At 46.7% G+C, this 22716-nt stretch overlaps 1 protein-coding gene across 3 annotated transcripts in view; it reads right to left on the reverse strand.

Moving 5' to 3' along the window:
* LOC147008765 (rap guanine nucleotide exchange factor 6-like) overlaps positions 1 to 22716 on the reverse strand; it is a 120771-nt gene that overhangs the window by 3792 nt on the left and 94263 nt on the right. For 2 of the 3 annotated variants that reach the window (XM_085864425.1, XM_085864426.1), the window contains exons 22-25: positions 22558 to 22681; positions 17782 to 17942; positions 8644 to 8742; positions 7945 to 7995 (exon numbers count right to left, since the gene is read on the reverse strand). In XM_085864425.1, coding sequence (XP_085720551.1) covers positions 7945 to 7995; positions 8644 to 8742; positions 17782 to 17942; positions 22558 to 22681 — 435 coding nt within the window. The remainder of the gene's footprint in view (positions 1 to 7944; positions 7996 to 8643; positions 8743 to 17781; positions 17943 to 22557; positions 22682 to 22716) is intronic. The other variant, XM_085864427.1, reaches the window with a different exon arrangement.

The following is a 22716-nucleotide window of genomic DNA, read 5'->3' on the forward strand; positions in this document are numbered from 1 at the left end:
CCAAACCGCACGATGCGGCCAGGTATCCGGCCAAACTCTGACCCTCAGCTCGCCTTCCCTCCAAGCTGAAGGGCCGAATAAAGGCCAACCGGGCCCATTTCTTTTTGGGTGTGTGTGTGTGTGTGTCTGTCTGTGGCCCGTCTTTAAGTAGAATTGTTAAGTGCTTTTGCTCACTGTACATTGCCTGCATATTATAGTCGTGATAACTCTGCTTTGTGTCTCCCTCCCTATTATAAATAAACCCCGTGTTAAATGTTCCAGTTCGTTGTTTGTGCTTTCTTTCATTGGCCCAGTATGGTTCGGGCTTGAGAATTAGGGAGGCCGATTGTGCCGTAAATTGTTATTTGGACCGGCGCTGCTTTGGTAATTTCCGCTTGGTTACGCCAGATCAGAGTCGGTAACAGCGACTCGGTTTGGACAAAGCCGGCCGAGGGTGTGGCTTCCCCGGTAGTTAGATGGCGTGAGTACTGAGGTAAATTGGAATAGACAAGTGGACCCTACCTCACGCCGTCGAAATATTGGCGACCACGGTCCTTAAAGTGACCCATTGACTCCAGAGTTGTCCAGGGTGACGACCTTCGATTCCGGGTGTTCGGTGGGAGACGGCCCTACTGCTCCGTCTAGCGGTCGTTCCTCGCCACCGACCCCCGGCTCACAACAGTATCACACAACCATGAAGGCCAGAAGGAGATTATTAAAATAAAGTTTCAGAAGAGATGTCCTGCCAGGAGGATGGGGAAGGGAGGCAGGCGGAGTTGTTGCATTATGGTGAAGCTGCCCAGGAAGCAGAAACGCATTCACGTCGAGGTCTCTCCTAATCTTTCATACTGCAGAGAACCATCCGTGGGTGGAGGCGGTGCATGATGCGTTGATCATTAGCTGGGCTCCATTCTTCATAGAGGTTTCAACCCTTTCAGCTCTCAATCTTTCCAAACGGTGGGTCCACATCAGTAGATGTACTACTTCAGCTGTGTCTAGAAAGCCAGTCAAATTGGCAATGCAACCACACCATTCAAACCTCCTACTTATAACATTGAGCTTCATCTTTGACATTTGCCTTCCAAACGATAGGCTTTCATGCATTATCGTGTATTCACAATCCTCACACCACATTCCATAATCAAACTCGCAATATCAACGAACATGCGTGCGTGCACATGCACGCACACACTTGACATTACTTTTACAAACTGATGTTTAACCCTCTAACAGGCATGTACTGGCACAGTCAGTATCAAGGTCAACGAGTTCTATGCATATAGATATAATGTAGTTAGAGGCAGGGGTGGGGGGTGAGTGCTTTGCCAATGGGTAGTTTGACATAGTATTGCAGAGGGAGGGGTTGAGAATGTACAAAATTGCTGAAACATTCTAAAAATACAGAACTGGGCTGATCCACTTCAACTGGTCTGGCCCAGTCGCTAACCATGTTATCATTTAAATATTTCACTTCGTCGTTCGCAGAATGTTTCCTGCGTTTTGTCAACCACTTGCATGATTTATTTATTTATTCGTATGTAGCCTGTAACTGCTTGGCTGCATCATTTTCTGGGGGCGTGGCTGTGCCGTTGATGCAGTGACCCCTGTTACCAGTAAACTGGAACTCATTTTGCTGACCTGAGAAGAATGACAGGCTGAGTCAACCCACCTGGTGTTCATTCAACGACACAACAGGGGCTTGAACTCAACACCCTAACATCTTAAGACGGCCTCCTTAACTGTAAGGCCAACACCAGGCTTACTTGTGTGATTATGTCAATGGATGGGTTTTATGCTGACAAGCACCCCATTACTGGTAAAAGTATAGCTCTCCATCATTATATTAATATGCTAAGCCATATTTTGTGGACGTATCTCCTCCGAAACTGCCGAACAGATTGTCGCCACTTTCGGCATGCGGGTGCTCTGTGGTCTAATGTACAGCATGGGCTATGTGAGATCACGCCAGACGGACAGGTTTGGGAATTTTTGGCGATTTTCTAATTTTTACATTTGTTTGCATGGCGACGTGTGACGTCATCGCTGAGAGGCGTAATGCCACTCCTATAAAATAGCATATGCAATGTAAAACTCTTCTACACATGCTGACTACCTCAGAAGGTGCATTTGATACAAAAAATGTAACAAGAAACATTGTATATAAAGAAATTCTATAACTCACATTGTGAACACTGGATATATTGATGTCCTAATGAATCCTCACTTTAGAAACTTCGTGCAGAGCACAGGTTTGGCTAGTGTTTATTGTTCGCTTGTGGACTCCGACCTCAGCTGATCACAAATGGTTTTGCATGGCTGACAATGTCACTGTATGCCACAGTGCTTAAGGCTACACATTACTGGTGGTTCAAGTAAAGGGGCTGTCACACCTTGACATTTTAGCCAGCGTATGGCAAGGTCTCAAAATGTATGTAAACGCTGGCGTACGCTGAACTATTGATGTTTTTTTTTTAAAGTTTTGGGCGTATAATAACGTGTTAGACGTATGCATAACGTGTTGGATGTATGCATAACGTATTAGTAACGTACACAGAACGTTTTAATCACATATAGATAACTTATACCAACGAATGCTGAGCGTGTTGTCGGCGTTCACAACCTATGCCCAACGATAGTCTAACTTATGCATAGCGCGCGGCAGCGTATCGCAGACGATCACGTGTCGTAGGCTATTCATATGCTGCCGCTCGACGATTCAAATCATAACCGCACTAGACAGACATTGAAGTGTGAAGCCGCTATCACACCTTGACGTTTTAGCCAGCGTATGCCGACGTATGAAAAATTTGCCGAACCAAGTTGGCATACTGTAATGTACTGAAATGGAAGATGCTTAGCAGGCAGACACGATGCGGAGGAACAGTCGAGCCGGGCTGTGGTGCACAAGCACGAGCGCGAGCGCGAGCGTACTCTGCCCGTGGCTCTCCTTTATTGCGTATTAGCACACTCACGAGCCGGATGACTCCAGCATTACTACGACGCCTCAGGCGGCGCGCACACCTTATATCCCTTGCAGATACGATGACCACTCCGACCACTCCCACACCACCATGCCCTTCCCCGCAGGCCCGCAGACTCCACCACACCCCTCCGCCCTAAAACTATGATTATTAAATGATCACCATTATAAGAAGCACTATAAGGACTTCGGTATAATAATCATGAAAATAAAATGAAAAATAGTGAAGTATAACAGCACACCACATCATATAATGTGTCGATGCGAGCGAGTGGAGCAGCAAAGGCCAGGTTCCAAAGACGGAGGTGCACAAAGCACCCACGAAACTCTGACCGCGTTACCGATATGAAGCAGCAAAATGAGAAGCACAGCAGCACTACGCAGCAAAAACGCCCCCAGGTGGCCCATGCTGACATGGCCCTCGCCGAGGTCGTGGCGACCTTTCGAGCCAACCTCCCCCGGCACCATCAAACGCCTCCGGCCCACTCCCCCCAGGCAGACCCGACGTAGATAAACATTTCGAGGCCGGAAGCCCGCTGTCTGGAAGCCGTGGCGCCAGCCTTGATCGACCTTGGCCGGGGGCACTGAACAGCGCCGCTGGCTGTACGCATTTAATGCTCCAAAACAACCCACGCACCCCAATCAGTTGAGACGCCAACGCCCGTCCAAACGGCCTTGAGCGAACCCAGAGAGCTGCGCTTGCAACCAGAGGTGGGGGTAACGCCGACCAGGGCACCAGTCTTGGTTCCGAGTCGACCTCCGAGACCCACACGGCAGCTAGACGGGAGCAACTCCATTTAAACCACACTGCAATCATAGGCTCGTTATAAATCACTACGAACATCACTCGAAGCATTGCAAACTCACTTTTCCGTACAGCGCGGTCTTTTGATAAACCCCCAGCACATGACAAAGCAACTACCTGCGGCCTGGGGCAACTGGAGGCCAATAAACCTTCTTTATTCACCCCCACATCACATTGATCATAATACCAACTCCATTGACTGATCTCCGCCAAATCCACTTTCACACGAGAACTGCTGGCATTTATTTCAACAACGTTAAACTGCATCACTAGAGCAAGGAAAAACACATGTGCCATGAACAACAACCCACAACCCACATCACGAGTCCGTTTCTTGGTTGTCGACTCGATGTTGTGACTCGCGACTCCCTTTAACCCCACGGGCTCCCCGCTACCTGTTGAAGCTGCCTGAACAACACCGACGCGCATTGCCTCACGAACACTGCCGAAGCGCGGGAATTCATCGCGAGCGAAGCGCGGGAACTCATCGCGAGAGCTGATACGGCTCTCGCCGCTCCCGAACCGCACATCACTGCCACCGGCAGCAACGAACGGTCGCTCCCGCTGCATCGACGCGGCCCCCGCCGCCAGAGCCTCGCCCTCGGTACTCGACGAAGGCCTCGAAGAGAGCACTGGCACATCTGGAGGTACGAACCGGAGATCCAGTCCGAGGTGCGCCAGCCCGTTCCGACCCAAAAGGGTCCGGCTCGCCGGGTCCGGCTCCTGCTCCGGCTCGCCGACATCGTCATGCCCCGGTTGCAGGCCGATCTCCAGGTCACTGGGGTCCTGCTGCGGTGCCCCTTCGCTCCCGATGCGACTGTGCTGCGGTGCCCCTTCGCTCCCGGTGTGACCGTGCTGCGGTGCGCGCCCTCGTCCCGCACCGCTAGGCGCGCGAGCACCCTGCGGCACTTGTGCCATCGCGCGGACTCCGGGCTGCGCGACCTGCGGCACTTGTGCGGTCACTGCGTGGACCTCGCGATTAGCCACCATGCCCCAGCTGGAGCTACTCATTACGTCCTGGCCAGCAATGGCGCGGACATCCGTGAGTGTCTGCTCGACAGATGAAGCAGTCGTGACCGCCGAGTCGAATGTGATGTCAGTCAACCGTAGGATGGCTGCTCGCAGACCAGAAATAAAACGATCTCTGGGCCGTGCCGGACGCTCCTCTGTCGTGAATTTGCACGGCACAGCCGAATGCGATGCGCGGGCAGCACGAGTGGACTCAATTTGACACCCGATCCGTGCCTCGATCACTTCAACCTCCCCTGCCACTGATCTTGTCATCTCCGGATCAATTGGAAGCAGGTTTTGACCCGGGACGGAAGGATCGCTTCGCACACCGCCATCTATGACTGTAACGATGGGCGATGACCCTCGGCCCACACACCGTAGACGACCTCGAGTGCTCAGACCGCCGTCCGAGTGATTGCATTGCAACGCTCGCCCACGACCCGCGCCGCAGACCGTGCGCATGGCCGTGCGTGCCTGGCCCATCGCGATGACCCCCAGACCATCTGCTGTGCCCCGACCATCGAGACCTCGGACATTCTCCAGAGCTTGCGCGACGTTCCACGCCGCGTTCGAGCCGAAACGCGTGTCCTCGACAAAACGAACAGTGAGCGCGGCCGTTTCCCACTCGACATGGCCGAAGTCGATTCCGACGAAGGCGGGCACGCATACGTTTGCCGTGCACCGACCCTCTGCCATGCTCGTGCTGGCGAGACCTTTGGCTCCGTAGCTTGGAACCGCACGGGTCATTTGCCGCCCTGCACACGCCGATCCGAAGATCCTCGTTCGCCAACTGTAATGTACTGAAATGGAAGATGCTTAGCAGGCAGACACGATGCGGAGGAACAGTCGAGCCGGGCTTTGGTGCACAAGCACGAGCGCGAGCGTACTCTGCCCGTGGCTCTCCTTTATTGCGAATTAGCACACTCACGAGCCGGACGACTCCAGCATTACTACGACGCCTCAGGCGGCGCGCACACCTTATATCCCTTGCAGATACGATGACCACTCCGACACCACCATGCCCTTCCCCGCAGGCCCGCAGACTCCACCACATCGAATACCACCACCAACCACGTCGAATACGTTATGGGTAAGTTTTGTATACATTAAGAGCACGCTGGCATACGTCGTAGTTTTCTGGCATACGTCGTCATACGCCGAGTACGTCGAGAAATTTTCAGCATGTTGAAAATTTCTCGACGTATGACACACGTTCCGCATACGCTGGCATAAGTTGAAGGCACGTTACACAATCGTTGACACACGTTACTCATAAGTCGAAACACATCGAGGTAATGGTTAGCGTCAGTGTTCCAGACTCCGTTTTTTTTTTTTCTTCGGTATGACAGTGATGTTGACACTTCGATTTCTAGTGCGGTTATGATTTAAATCGTAGAGCGGCAGCCTATTAATTATATTATATTATAACCGCACTAGAAATCGAAGTGTCAACATCACCGTAATACCAAAGAAAAAAAACCCCCCAAAAAAACCAGGGAGTCTGGAACACTGACGCTAACCATTACCTCGACGTGTTTCGACTAATGAGTAACTTACAAGTAACGTGTGTCAACGATCGTGTAACGTGCCTACAACACGTTACTCGTAGGTTAGAAATAAGTTTCGGTTATGCTAAACATTACCTCGACGCGTTTCGACTTATGAGTAACTTACAAGTAACGTGTGTCAACGATCGCGTAACGTGCCTACAACTTATGGCCAGCATTATGCGGAACGTGTGAGTCATACGCTGGCATACGTCGAAAAATTTCAAGCATGGAAAATTTGTCTAACACCCCGGCACACAAAGACGTATGCCAGCGTACTACGAAAAAAAAGCCAGCATACGACGTATGCCAGCGTGCTCTTAACGTATACAAACTTACCCATAACGTATTCGACGTGTGTCAGCGTTTTAGCCAAATTTTGCATACGTCAGGCATACGCTGGCTAAATCGTCAAGGTGTGACAGGGCCTGAACACTTCATTAAGCCTTAACTCAAAGATAAATTTTGATTTATTTTGTGTTGTATTAGGGGGAGGGATACCCGGCACTGTCCGGAGGGGGGGGGGGAGGGAGAGGGAGGGATACCAGACGCTGCCCAGCTGGGTGAGCTTTTCCCAGCGGTTGTTTTGGGACATGTTGGACATTGAAAAGCTATGGAGTTATTGGCTTTATACATACATATACAGAGCATGCACCACAGCGTGTCGCTGCATACATTTTCCATCAGTACTCCAGGGGCCTCTGTATGGCCACCTCCCAGTCAGATGCCTGGCCCATCCCTATGTCGGCAGATAGAACATTCCAAGCACCTACCCGATGGGACCACCTCAGGTTAACCACACCTCAGCACCACCCCAACACACAACAATGTTTGTGGAGTGAAGTGTTTTGTGGTGGCCAGAGTGCATATCCTGCCACCAACCTCCTCGGGAAGGTAACCAACTGCAGGACTCCACAGATGCAGTTGGCACCGGATATGGATGGCACCGGTTATGAATGGCACCAGATATGGATGGCCATTGGCTCACAAGGTACTCCTCCACTCTGTGGCAGGTTTTGCATTTAATTCTGCTGGGTGTCCATGTCCATGTACACTCCACACCAGGGGGACCTGGTGAAGGGATCCGGTTTCGTCCCCGACACTCGACCATGAACAGGTTAGTATAGGTTTTATATGATTCCCGTAGAAAGTCGCAGATCTTAATGGCCTGACAATCAGAGTTGGGTGCCGCCGTATCAGCCAGGCTTTATATTAGCCCGTGTGTTAGCACGGCACAACACCGGGCTCCCGTCCTCAAGCGATCCTCCAACCTCAGCCTCCGAGTAGCCGGATTACAGGCACATGACACTACATGCAGCATTGGGTGGTTACCTTTTTATTGGCCTCGTGGTGGTTACCTTTTGCCTATGGGCTGGCAGCAGCACTGCCTAACCCCACACCCCAATATACATTTTATAGCAGCCTGTGGTGGCCTCAACATGGATGTCAAGGCCAATATGTAGTATTTTAATACCTCACCCAGATTCTGGAGTGTTGACACCCAAAATTTGGGGTCTCTAGGTGCTCGGGTTCAGCCGTGAAAGAGGAACAAACAAATGCACAAACATTTAAAATTATCTATAAGATTAAAAAAAAAACACAGTAATTGCCTAAATACAAACCTTGTTTTGGGGAGTTTTTGGGTGTCCAACCTAATGCAACTTCCTTCGTCTCTGTGCCAAAGAAATGAGACAAGAAAAAAAGAAATAAACAACAACAACAACAACAACAAAAAAAAAACTGGATAAACATTCACTTCCATATGCTGGGTTTAGGAAGACAGGATGGCCTAGAGGTACGCACACTCACCTCAAAACGGTCTAGCCTGGGTTTGAATCCCAACACAGAACTGTCATCCCGGTGTTTCACAGGGCAGGGTGATTCATTGATGTGTGTGCCGTCCTTCAGATGGACGTTAAACTGGGCATCCTGTCTGCCGGCATTAGTTGGTGGACGTTAAAGATCCCATGGTGTCCTTCACGACGAGTAGGTGAGCTATCGCCAGCACCAAGGCCAAATTTCAAGTTACTGCCATCACCACTGCTGAGAAGGCAATGGCAAACCACCCAGTATAACCCTTGCCAAGAAAGTACTGAACTCATCTTTGAGCAGAACACCAGAATATGAATACACTCAGTCTTTGTTGAATGTGGAAGGAAACATAGAAATGGAGAGTCCCAGCTGTGTGCACCATCCCTTGGTAATGGTGTGTATAGAGCATGTGAGATAAGTAAAGATGGGTCCAAGCAATGCTATGTTTGCGTAACCCGAAACATGTAAGGTGGAGAGATAAAAGTACCCGTGTTGTGTGAAGCACTCACGGGATGTGACGTTGTTGATTGGACCCTTGATTACCGAAGCAGGTAAATGCGCAGCACCGTCGACAAGGGGGGGCTCTGTTTCCTTTTTGCTGCGACACACTATAAATACAGCAACAAAAAAGAAACCTCTAAAATGATTGCACAGCTTGCACTTACACGTCCACATGTGTAGACCAACATCCTAAGGGCTGCGTGGGATTACAGGAAAAAGAAACAAACAAAGAAAACAAACTAGTAGGGCACTCAGTGGAGCGCATACCTAACGCCACACAATGCCTGATCCAGTACAACGTATCGGGCCGAATATATTTTGGAAACGTCATGCTATATATAATTTTTGGCCCAATCTCTCAATGGTGAAGAATCAGTTTTAAAATTCTAATACACCGATCCAGATCTTCACCAAAATCGAATGAGTTTGTCCTTGTGAAACAGCCAACCTGTCCACCAAATGTCATCTGAATCGGTCCACAACTTTTTTGAGATATCCTGCACGCAAACAAACAGATAAACAAACAGCGGTGAAAACATAACCTCCTTCCACCTGAAGTGGTGGAGGTAACCAGAAAGTTAATAGCACACCTTACCCCATGTAGTGTTCAAATATATAATTCAGTTGAAATTAAATAATGATTTGAAACGTCGTATTAAAAAAAGAAACATTCCAGAAGTTTAGCGCCGTTGATGGTGTCTTATACACCACCTTATTTAACATGTGCAAATACTACTAAACGGAAGGGTTTTGAAAGTGCCAAAAAGGCAATTTGTGTTCTGCAGTGTTCAGATATATAATTAAACTTAAATGAAAAAAGACACTTCAAAGGTTGCAGAAAAAAAATCTGGAAGTTTATCACTTGTACACCACCCTATTTAACACGTTACATAAGTTCTTCATGCCTGTTGTTTGTGTCCTTTATGATGTCCTTAAAAACAGTAAGTTTCCCATTTGGAATGATTTTCAATTTTTGGTTTCAGACCATGTCACTCCAACTTGGACATGCTGTTTCTACTCTCCCAACAATGGATGGAGGCCCTCAACATCAGGCATGAAATCAGGGCCGTTTCTCTTGATACACCTTGTGTTTTTGATACAATCTGGCATCTTGCCTTGCTTTCCAAACTGTCTGCCGATGGTATCCAGGGCAACTGCACCCTTGGATTAATGACTTCCTCTACTCTCATAGCCAACGTGTGGCTATCAACGGAATCCTTTAATCTCCTCTCTCTGCCAAGGCTGGAGTGCCCCCAAGGCAGTGGTTCTGAGTCGAGTCCTATTCCTGATCTTCATCAATGATCTCTCAGACTCTGGAAAATCTTCCTTATCTATTTGCTGATGACCCCACCCTTAGCTGTGACACCCCTCATCCTTCAGACAGGCAGACTGCAGCCTCTTCCATCTCTTCAGACCTTGACAAAATCACAAGCTGGTTAAGCACTTGGAATATGTCCTTCAATCCTGACAAATCTCACACTCTCTCTATCTTTCTCCAAAAGGACCAAATTACAAACCCACCTTTCTACTTTATTAACAATCCTCCGAGGAAGGTCAATCATTCAAACTCCTTAGTCTCACCATCAGCCATGATATTTCTTTGATGAACGACATTTGAAAGTTGACCTCCAAAGTCAGCCGCCTCGGCATCCACCATTGTACAAAGTCCTTCCTTGACACCTGAACTCCTATCCACCTACAACACCTTCACCCACAGCTTCATGGAGTTCTGCTCTTCCCTATGTGCTGGCCATCCTGCCTAACATCTTGCTTGGATTGACGCTGTGGAAACCAAGGCCTTCAAGATCATTGGAATCTCCCACGCTGAAGCTGAGTCTATGGGTTTATCAGTTAACTATCGCAGACAGGTCAGTGGTCTCTGTCTTCTTCGGCTTCCTTTCCCTTTCTTCTCATCCTCTGCCCTTTCTGTGCTTTGTCCCCCCCCCCCCCCAACCAGGTTTGTGCAGGGATCACACGGTCCACCATCAACCCTCTTCAAGTGAAACTACCGAAATCCAGGATCACTGCTCACCTCCACTCTTTTTTGTTCCTCTTTTTTGTGCTTGTGGAATGAACTTTTGCATCCTCTTCAATCTCAATCTTCCCTCCAGCTCTTCAAGACAGCTGTACACCACTATCTCAGATCATTCCCAATCCAAAACCATGATCTTTTCTACCATTGTTAACCCTCTTCTCCCACCCCAATCCCTCCTTCTTACAAATTTCCAGTTTTCCCTCCTGAGTTTCCTTTTGTATCCATCTTGTCCACCCCATGCATCCTCTCCTGCCCCCCATTCCTCCACACACCCATTGTTTGGCCAAGTCTGCATCTACCTTGGTCTTCAACTCTGCTGTTGGTGTTTCCCCTTTTGTCCTGTTGCATCCTGATCTGTTCAGTGTTCTCGTACTAGCTCTTCCACGAGGCTCGACTATGGATACAAAAAAATTAAAACAATTTTTGTTTGACTGCCAGACAGAGTAAAAAAATTTTTTTATGTCTGTGCATGTGCGATTGGGACAAAGTAAGAGCCAAAGTACTGCTAAGCTACAGGTTTGTTTTCCGATTCATTCAGGTAGGCTACAGGTGTTCAAAATATAACATTCAAATGGAATCAAGTTGTTCCTCGATCATAAACTGACGTTGGTGGATGGAACGACAGACGGACTGCCAGACAGCAGTGAACCAATTGCTTTACCCCCCGCTTTTCGTTTGCGTGCGCTGGGTAACAAAGTAACAAATGTAGTGAGATGTGACATCATTCCACCAAAAACATGAGCTGAGATTTTGTCTATAAAAATATACACATCAACCACTTATTCAGAAGGGTGGAACAATCACCACAATCACACATAATTGATAAGATTCAAGAAAACCCAATGACTCGTTGGCATCAAGTGAATCAGGGAATCGGTGATTAGCAATGAATGAGAGGCATTATGATGCGTTGTGAAACATGGTCAAGAATGAGCATGCTACAGAAATTGGGTAAACCCTGAAGAGTGTTATTTCCCACAAACTCAAGACAAAGTCCCAAATTCACCCTGAAAAACCAAACGCAGGTAAAAACAGATGAACCACGAACATGTCGGCCAATTGCACAATTTTTGGCTGTCAATGAGGAAAAGACAAAAATCTTGTCAAGAATGTGAAACGGGACATTCAACTTGGGTATCCTTCATGACAATAGCAACCCGATGGCATAAGTATAATGAGTGTCCATCGATTTAAAAATAAAAATAAAACCTTTCAGGGAGTGCTCTGTACACGACTCCAAATTTGGGTGAGCCAATTTCTTTTTTGAACTACACAAGTAATGAAGAACACAGTGTTACAAAGTCTTTGGGGAAACAATAAACAGTATCCAGGTTGGCCTCCACAACCCCCCCCCTCCCCCAAGTATCTGCAGGATGCACTTGGTCCACCAGCACCCCCCCTCCGAGTGAAACTGCCTCAATCCAGAACCACTGCTCACCTCCACTCATTGGTTCCTCTTTTTTTCACATCCGTGGAATCACCTTCCACACTCTCATCGATCTCATTCTTCTCTCCTGGTCTTCACGACAGCTGTTCACCACCATCTCAGGTCACCCCCTTCCCTCATCCAAAGCCATGATCTTTTCTACACCCATTAAACCACCCCAACCACTCCCAAAATTCTGTTTATGTATCCATCTTGTCCACCCCCTTGCATTCTCCCTTACCCCTCATCGTTACCTGCATCCCTTGTTTGTCTGTCTCTGTCTACTTTCTCTCTCCACCCTGCTATTGGCATTTCCACTTTCGCCTGCTGTTCCCTTCGTTATGCTGTGTCCTGGTCTGTTCTGTGTCCCAACTCTTTCACAAGCCTAAACCATGTATTGATATGTATGTATATATATATATATATATATATATATATATATATATATATATATATATATATATATATATATATATATATATATATATATATATATATATATATATATATATATATATATATATATATATATATTATATACATATATCCATGATCATCCCTGGCATGCTATGATGGGTTTCACTGAACATGGTCACATTTCCCCAGGATGCGAGACAGTGGTGGCCAAAACATTTCAAATGCTATCCGAGGAAATGCAATAAGTTTTGATTCCTGACAGACAATCTTTCAATGCCCTTTTCCTCACTCCCAATGACTCGTATTGGGTAGGAATGCTGAGTTAAGAGGTTGCAACCGACGAAGGTCCTAACACGTGTCTTAAACTCCAGATAGCAGTGTTGGGTGAAATGGTCTCAACCTGAGGTTCTCGTTTTAAACATCCAAACCATCCCACTGTGTTTTCAAATCTGTGTGCATTGGGAATCATTTACAGATCAAAATGATCACGATACATCACAAATAAAAGAACAGTGATGAAGATGATGATACCCTGATCTCAGATGCACGTGCAGTTAAATGGCAATGTTCTTGTAGAGCGACATACTCAAGACATATCACCACTGTTACTGTTAGGTCAGAGAAAAGCAAAGATTGTGCTGGAGGTTTATGGACAGCTTGACAAAGACAAAGCTTATTGCCTCGCTACTTATGCCATTTTATACCAATATAATTGTAAATGGTCTCAAAAAGTATCCTTATCAAATTCCGTAATAAAAAAGAAAATTCAATATGTGATGCATGTCATTTATTTCATTATTTACTTACTGATAAAGATTTCAGGCTTAATATTGTCAGGTCAGGCCAGATTAGATCTGTGACATGCTACAGTTACAATGTAAATGTGTATTAACCTGTTTCGTGGTTGGGTTGTCAACTCACCTTCGGGTAAAGAAGATTTTTGTGTCTCAAGGGCCACTGGATACCATTGACCAGAGTCGCAGGACCAGGCTGAATGGCAGAGCTGAGCTGTTCAGAGAGCTGAGGCATAAAACTATACGTGCGCTAAGGGTGGACAAGGAAGCCGATGTGCAAGGAATCTGTGAGGGGGTAGAGCATCATCTGCGGTCAAGAGATTCTTGTCCTGCTTACAAGGGAATTCACGCATTGCGTCCCCCCAAGCCCATCCCTTGGAGTACTGCAGTTGGAGCAGAGGATGGTAGGCTCTTGACAGAGGAGTCCGAAGTGACGGCCCACTGGGCCGGTTACCTTGAGCGGCTGTACCAGGCTGATCCATCAGCTGTCGAGTTGGATGTCAGGGGTGTAACTATCCCAACTGCTGACCCTTCAATCAACTGTGATCCACCTTCGTTTTTGGAAAAACAGGCTGCGGTGAACCGGTTGAAATGAGGTAAAGCTCCTGGGATCTGTGGCATCCCTGCTGAACTGTACTCATGTCATTGCACGCAGTTCTGTGCTCTGCCTGCAACACAGGCATCATCCAAACTGACTGGAAAGGGGGGGGGGGACTTTGTTGTCCCTCTCTGGAAAGGGAAAGGTGAGGACACTGCTCTCAGTGCCGGGCAAGGTCTTTGTTCAGATAATTATTGATAGGGTTCGCCACCATCTGCTTGAGCACTAGCATCCAGAGTAGTCAGGCTTTACACCAAAGAGGTCAATGACTGACCGTATCCTTGCTCGTCAGGTCCTCACCATACACAGATGAGAGTTTCAGCAGGGGCTGTTTGCAGTCTATGTTGATCTCTGCAAAGCATTCGATTCAATGAATCAGGATGCCCTCTGGAGAATTATTGGTCTTCGTGGGGTGCCAATAAAACTGATCAATCTGATGGCTGAACTACACTCTGGAACTGAGAGTGCTGCGAGATGTGGTGATACCATCTCCGACATATGTCTAGTTGTTACTGGAGTTTGTGAGGGGTGTGTAGTGGCCCCCACACTTTTCACTGCTTGTATGGACTGGATTCTGGGGAGGATGTCGGAGAGATAAAGCTGCGGTGCATCGTTTGGGAATGTCAAGATCTCTTACCTTGATTTCGCAGATAATGCAGTCAACTTTGCGGAGCCTCGAAATATCCTTTTGGGGGCCCTCGAGGTGCTGAATGAGAAGTAGAGCCGCTTGTATTATGGGATTCCTGGGTCAAAACTAAGATCCAGGCTTTCAATGACATCTTGGATGCTGCCATCTTATCTGTACCTGTTTGTGGTGAGGATGTTGAGGTCACAGATAGATTCACCTATCTTGGCAGTGATATTCATGTCTCTGTTGGCTGTGAGGCAAAGGTCAATATAAGTCTCGTTTGGGCCTGGGGCGTCATGGATTCACTGGATCATGGGGTGTGGCGCTGCCGGTACCTGTGCGGGAGAACGAAAGTCCAAGTCTTCGGTTCCTTGGTGCTTACAGTCTTGCTCTCCGGATGTGAGACTTGGACTCTGACGGACACTCAATTCCTTTTCTTGACACTGATGCGGCTTGCTCACAAGATTCTCTCAGCGAGGGAGCCTCGCTGAGGCAGGCAGATGCCTGGCCCATCCCCATCTCCTTGAGATGCCGATCAACCTGCTGCAACCACGAGGCACGTGGTCGGCCCATTGGCCTCCTCCCCTCATGAGGCTCCCTCGCTGAGAGAATCTGGTGAGCAGGATCAGCGTCAGGAAAACCCCCAAAAGGACATCCAGAGTCTCCACAAAGATGACTGCATCATCTGCGAAATCAAGGTCAGATATCTTGACATTCCCAAATGATGCACCACAGCTTGATCTCTCCGACATCCTCCCCAGAATCCAGTACACACAAGTGCTGAAAATTATGTGGGTCAGTACACACCCCAGATGAACTCCAGGAACAACTGGAAATAAGTCAGAGATGTTATCACCACATCTCAAAGCACCCTCAGTACCAGAGTAAAGTTCAGACATCAGATGGATCAATTTTGGTGGCACCCCACGAAGACCAAGAATCCTCAGGAGGGCATCCCAATTCACTGAATCAAATGCTTTGCAGAGATCAACATAGGCTGCAAACATCCCCTGCCATAACTCTCGTCTTTGTTCGGTGAGGGCAAGGATAAGGTCAATCGTTGACCTCTTTGGTGTAAAACGTGACTGCTCTGGGCACTGGTGCTCAAGCAGATGGTGATGAACCCCATCAAGAAGTATCTGAACAAATATCTTGCCCGAAATTGAGAGCAGTCACGCCTTGGTCGTTGTTGAAGTCCTGGCGATCACTCTTCCCTTTCCAGAGAGGGACAACAAGGCCCCTCTTACAGTCAGTTCGGATGATGCCTGTGTTCCAGGCAGAGCACAGAACTGCATGCAATGACAAGAGTACAGCATTTCCACCAGCCCCGAGAGGTTCAGCATGGATGTCACAAATCCCAGGAGCTTCACCCCGTTTCAACCGGTTCAACATAGCCTGTGTTGCCACAAACGAAGGTGGATCACAGTTGATTGGAGGTTAAGCAATAGGGATAGTAACACCAATCACATTCAACTCAACAGCTGGTAGATCAGCTTGGTACAGCTGCTCAAAGTAACCAGCCCAGCAGGCCTTCACTTCAGAATCCTCTGTTTAGAGCCCATCACCCTCTGCTCTTACAGCAATACACTGAGGGACAGGCTTGGAGGAACGCAATGTGCAAATTCTCCTGTAAGCAGGAAGAGAATCACTTGACCACAGGTGATACTCGATCCCTTCACAGATTCCTCACACACAGACCTCCTCATCCACCCTCAGTGCATATACAGTTTTATGCCTCAACTCCCCGAATAGCTCAGCTCTGACATTAAGCCCGGCCCTGCGACTCTGGTCAATGATATCCAGTGTCCCTTGAGAGACAAAATTCTTCTTCACCTGAAGGAGAGTTCCAAGACATCCACTGGCAACATCAAGGATGGTGGTCTTGAAGGCACTCCACAACTCTTCAGGATTCCCCAAAGCACCTAGACCCCCTCAAATCCCCACTCAGCCTGCTCACAAACTCCTCAGCCACCCTCTCATCTTTGAGCTTGCCAACATCCAGCCGAGGCTGGGATTGTACCGTTCTCCTGGATTTAAGTTGCAACTTCAGAGTTGCTACCACAAGCCTGTGGTCGTCATTGAGGAACTGAGCACTCCCGTAGACGCTGCAGTTCTGGATCATCCTCCAGCGACCATTAAAGAGCACATGGTCAATCTCCTTTGCCACACCACTAGCGTTGGAATACCAAGTCCAGCGATGAGCCTGTGGGCACTGAAACCATGAACCAGCTACCCTAAGTCCATGACTTCTTGCAAAGTCAAGGAACTTAGTGCTATTCTGGTTCACAGTTCCAGACCATGGGGACCAACACATATCCCATAACCAACTTCATCAGTTCCAGTCGATGCATTGAAATCCCCCAAGACTAGAAGAGTATCTCGCCTGGGGCACTGATCAACCACAGACTCAAGCCTGGCATAGAATGTGTCCTTCACGGTGAGATCACTCGCCTCAGTCGGAGCATATATAGAGACCAGGGAAATGACACCCAAAGGAGTGACGAATTCTTAGTCTCATTATACGCTTGTTGATCGGTGTTGCCTCAATTATCATTGGAGTCAGCTTATTGGACACAGCTACAGCAACTCCTTGGGCATGGTAACCATCAGAGCGACCAGACCAATAGTAGGTGTGACCACCCGCCATGATCTTGCCACGATCCGGTATCCAAACCTCAGAGAGTGCTGCATTACCAATGCTCAAACGCTTGAGCTCAGATAACAGAGGTAGGTAATCATCCTCTCTTCGGGCTTGGACATTCCAGGCACCCACCCGAAGGGACCGCCTCAGGTTAACCCAAGGAGATCGCCATCTGGTGGACGACACCTCAGCACCACCCGACACACACTTCTGCATTCTGACCCGAAAAAGTTCCACCCCATGGTTTTCCTAGTGGGGGTCCCGAAGGCTTTGCCCAATCCCGTCATCCGGTGAGCTGCCCTGCGGAAAGCAGCTGAACAGGAGGTACTTCCACGGAGTGGGTTTTCTCTTTCCAGTTTTCTTGTGTTTTGTAGAGTGAAGGATTTTACGGTGGCCGGAGTGCAAATCCTGTCACCAACCTCCTAAAAAAAAGTAACAACTGCAGGAGGACGTCTGCAGACACAGTTGGGCACTAGATATGGATGGCCGTTGGCTCACAAGGAGCTCTTACTCCCTTTGAAACAGGAATAATGAAACAAATGCAGAGGTTGCAAGCAACTTGAACAGGTTAGAATTTTTTTATTTTTTAAGGTGTGTATCAACTCACATGCAGGTGCATTCTGCAGGTAGTGCCGTGTACGGCGTATGGCAAGCGACTCATCAAAGAGACGGCGTGAACTGAACACTGAGGGACGACGTGGCATTCGCCGGCTCAGTGTTCCACCATCCATTGAACTCATCAGCAAACCACCACCTGCTAGCATAGACCTGACACCGTGTGGTATTGCCAGTGATGGGAAAACAGAAAAATAACATTTAAGAGTTTGAATCCAAAAGATGTGTCATACCATCCATCAAAGACCTCTCATCGCATGACATGGTGACTTGAGATCTGATTGATCTTAAAACGTGGTTACGCAAATAGTCCATGAGCTGAGATGGAAATTGGTACCATCTTGAGGGACCAGAAAAAAGTGATATGACTGATTGAAGACACAAATGTAGATAACAAAACAGCATGATGGACCTTTCAGTGGAGTAGCTCAAGTTAATTACCTCCAATTTTCTGTTTTAGAGCATTAATCGCTCGGACGGCGCTCTTGCGGACAAGATTTAAGGGTGTGTGGTCAGTCTGTGCCACGTATCCTTATTCTTCCACATCATATAGCGTATTCCCACATACCATTGGAAAGCGGACTTGATTTCCTATCCATTGGTATATAATATGTGACTATAGGTCAAATGATAAGCATTTTATAGGCTATAACATGCCTCGCTAAATAATCGCGCAAGGCAAATTTGAGAGCAAAAACGGTCATTAAAAGTATACTTGTTCATGAATCATAACATTCTTGTGCATGGATATAGCGAATGTTATTTCTTCTATATAGATTGATATCTTAATATTATTTCAGGATGTCTAGCAGCTTTCTGTGATAATTATTGGACAAGTTATAGCGTTTTTCATGTTAAAACCCCTTGTGTAAAGAGCGCTTTTGTGCATCGACTCTTAGGCCACAATACCTGGCCTTTATCCGAGCATCGAGGGAAGGAAACTGGGTTCTACATTTGGCTGCTATGCGAAGTATCATTCCTTGGTGCTTTGCATATGACAGGCTGAACTATGCCAAGTATCTACCAGTCTATTACTGCCAAATGACCAGGCTCTCCGAGACGCACCCAGAGGTTCATCAGCACATGCGAGAAGGTTTATCAGTACAACTAGGTGCAACCAATACATTTGGTAGACTTCCTGTTGACCAAACCATTGAAGAAACAGTCAACAAGGACACACAGACAGCCGGAGGCACAAAGGGATTCAGCTTGAAGCCTGCTGCTGTTAGCAGGTACTATGTCACAGCAGAATATAGAACTACCTGTCTTAAACAAATGAGGCCAATGATAGATGATAGCTGCAGCAAAAGAATGGTTCACACAGATTTGTCAGCTTCAAGAATGCGCAAGGATGAGACTGATGTTGACAGTTTGGTTTATCTGATGGAAGACACCTGGACAAACCCATTCAGTCAAAATCCTTCAGAGCTGATAAGCATCTCAACTGGTGCTAGTGTTTCCCCAGAAGTTGCCAATGATCTTTTGACTGCTCACAAGAAAGGGGATGCAGCATATACAGATTATCAAATACAGCGTATTGAAAGATGAGAAAAACCATTCTTTGACAGATTGCCAAAGATGCAGTTGAAGACATTTGATAATGCCCACAAAATGATCAGCAGAAAACTACCTAACAAGGAGCAAGTCCCCAAAATTGACAATAAACTGTTTGGACAGATGATACTCGAAGCTTCAAGCAGAAAATTGAACATGAATGATGTACTGAAACACCCCCTAGGCCACCTTCCTTCGTCCTTGGCCAACTGTGATGGTACTATGAAGAAAACCAACAAAGCAGCCCTTGCCAGAAAGCCTGAAAGTAAAGTCTCTGCTGCGGAAAACGTCCAACACCCCATCAGCGTGTATCATTGATGGCATGAGTATTGTACAGAAGCTGAAAGGGGAGAATCTAACTTTTGATGAAGTGGCTGATATGCTTCTTTCAGTTGTGCTGAATACATCAGCAAGTTGCAACAGGGTTGATGTAGTATTCGACGTCTACAAACAGATATCTATAAAAGAAGCAGAAAGGGCCCCGAGGTCGACTGATGGACATCCGCTTCACAAACATAGCACCCGGTCACTGAATACACCAATGGAGGCGTCTTCTGTCTTGTGACATCAGCAAAATGAAGCTGATCAAATTCGTCACAGAGCAATGGGGAACAGAGCCCTACAGAATAAGACTTAAAGACAAGGTCCTTTATGTCACATGTGAGGATATCTGCACCAAGATTACCCGTGTGGCTGTAGTTGAAGTTGACGAGCTCCGTTCATCTCACGAGGAAGCAGACACACGCTTGCTACTACACTGTAAGCATGAATCGTCAAGTTTCCATTCTGTGATAGTAGCTTCAGAAGACACAGACGTCATGATGCTATGTCTGGCTTTTCATGATGACATAGAGTCATAGACTGTAATCTGTTCATCCGATGTGGATCATCAACCCGCACCAGACTTGACATTACAAAAGTTGCGAGTGCTCTCGGCAGAAACATCTGTAAAGCTTTATTACCTTCGCAAACGTTGTTGCGAAGGTTATGTTTTGATCGCTGTGTATTTATTTATTTATTTATTTGTGAATATGTGTGTTTGTTTGTTTGTTATTCGCATAATTCCAAAAGTATTGAACTGAATCGCAGCAAATTTGGTGCAATGATTTGTTATTATCCGAGGACCATTTGATTAGATTTTGGGAGCGATCGGGTCAAAGGTCAAGGTCAAAATCGTCTTTTTACCATAGAGCGGTCAATTTGTATCCAATTTGCATGCAACTAATGCCAAAATGTTCAGAATTCAATGCCCCATCTTGTAATATGTGACATGACACAATGATGTAATAACCCTTATTAGCGGTTGGCAGTCAAAGGTCAGGGGGGGTCACGACATTGCAAAATGTGCGGTTTTAGTCATAACACGGTCAATTCTTATCCGATTTGCATGAAACCAACACCAAAATGTTGACTGTTCTGTTCCCCACACTCTAATACCAATTACAAAATTAAGAGTACAATGGTCAAGGTCGAGGTCATGAATAGGTCAAAATCGTCATTTTGCCATAGTGCGGTCGATTTTTATCCAATTTTCATGCAACCAATGCCAAAATGTTGTGAATTCAATGCCCAATTTTGTGATATACGATATGACACAGGAAATTTAATGTTTTTAAACCATCATAACACATATGAGATGGCAGATGTGGTATGGGATTAAATACCCTCACAATCAACGCTTTCTGGAGGGGGGGGCAAAATGTAGCGTTGGCGAGGGTATGCGCTCTATTGAGTGCCCGTTCTAGTTTGGATTGCATTCCTACACAGGCTGCAACACAGTAAGCGCTTTCAGTGGCCATGGAAAGGTGACAGGACTCAAACTCCTCATCAACAATCCAAGGTTTTAGATAGCTTTCAGTGACTTAGGGAAAGACTGGACACAACAGGATGATCTCTTCCATGTGCTTGAGGAATTCACTTGCAAGCTGTACATGTCTCAAACTGAAATCACAGAAGTTAAAGAGATGTGGTTTCAGTTGTTCCATGCTTAGAATGGTGATATCCAGTCAGGAGAACTCCCTCCTTGTCAGGATTGTTTGAAGCTTCATGCTGCCAGAGCATGTCACCAAGCAGCCATTTGGCACCACAGTCTTGAAGTAACTCCATGTGTACCCAGTCCACTTGACCGTAATGGTTGGGTATTGGATGACGATGGTAGACTTGCCATTGAGTGGATGTCTGGTGCCCCAGCTCCTGATGTTGTTCGGAAATTTTTATCCTGCAAGTGTAAACGGAAGTGTAGGCTGCCATCTTGCACATGCATGGTCAATGGCCTAAGCTGCACAGCTGCTTGTGTTCTCCAGGAGTATGCGAACATGAAGGTCCAAGATGAACAGTCGGACGGCAGCGTGGATCATGAAGATGATGACGACAGTGATGTTGACAATTGATACTCCATAATGCATATCTCTCAAATTATGTCATTGCCTGTTTCTGTTTAATGATTATGTCGAATAGCTATTTTCTTTATTCAACACTGTGGGATTAAAGATAACTCTGTGGCACATTCTGTTCAAAATTGTTCAAGAACTTCACAACATGTGCGTTTTCTTCTGCTATTGAATTGAACATGTAGCATCTTTGAAACGATGTCAGATTAATTGATAAAACTTAGTATCCTTTTATTTTTGCAGTTTCGAAGTAAAATGCATGATTTGTGATATTGATGTGATTTAAATTTCCTTTCAAATAAAGTGCATTACATTTGAGTAATGACACCACCAAATCATAAACGTGATAAAATTAGCATATTTTGTGGATATACCCCTGCTGCACATAAACCTGTATAAAATGCTTGAGCTACTCTACTCAGATGTCCATCATGCATTTTTGTGTTCCAGATACATCAACCTAACAGAAAATCACAACAAACCTTGGTCCCTCAAGATGGTACCAATTGGCCAGAAATGGCCCTCCAGCTCATGGACTAAAAGCTTCAGAAATTGAATCAAAAATCACCAAAACAAACATATTTTGCTCAAGTTAAGCTGGATGTTCAAGCTGAAGCTTTAAATATTTTAAAGACTGTTGGGGTTGGTTGGGTGGGGAGGAGGGGGAGGGGGGGAGGAGAGGACAACATATAGGACAAGGGATATGAAGGACAACAAAAAGCAAGAGAGAAATTTTAAAAAAAATGTTGGTGATGGTGGAAACTGAGTTTTGTACGAAATTAATTTCACGAACTAATGAGATGATAAAGGTGATGCGTGCACACCATGGCCGAAAAGAGGCTGTGACGTCCTTTCCAGCTGACACCAGACGGCACATCTGACGGACTTCCTTAGCGATCATGCGCAGCTTCTCAAAGTTCACCAAACCCTCCACCCAGGTGTGATTGCCTGCAACAGGTAATGCACACAGCAATACTCAGCAG

Source organism: Eptatretus burgeri, chromosome 18 (genome assembly GCF_056783735.1).
Source record: "Eptatretus burgeri isolate ZD-2024b chromosome 18, Ebu_testis_v1, whole genome shotgun sequence".
In the NCBI taxonomy this organism is placed as follows: domain Eukaryota; kingdom Metazoa; phylum Chordata; class Myxini; order Myxiniformes; family Myxinidae; genus Eptatretus; species Eptatretus burgeri.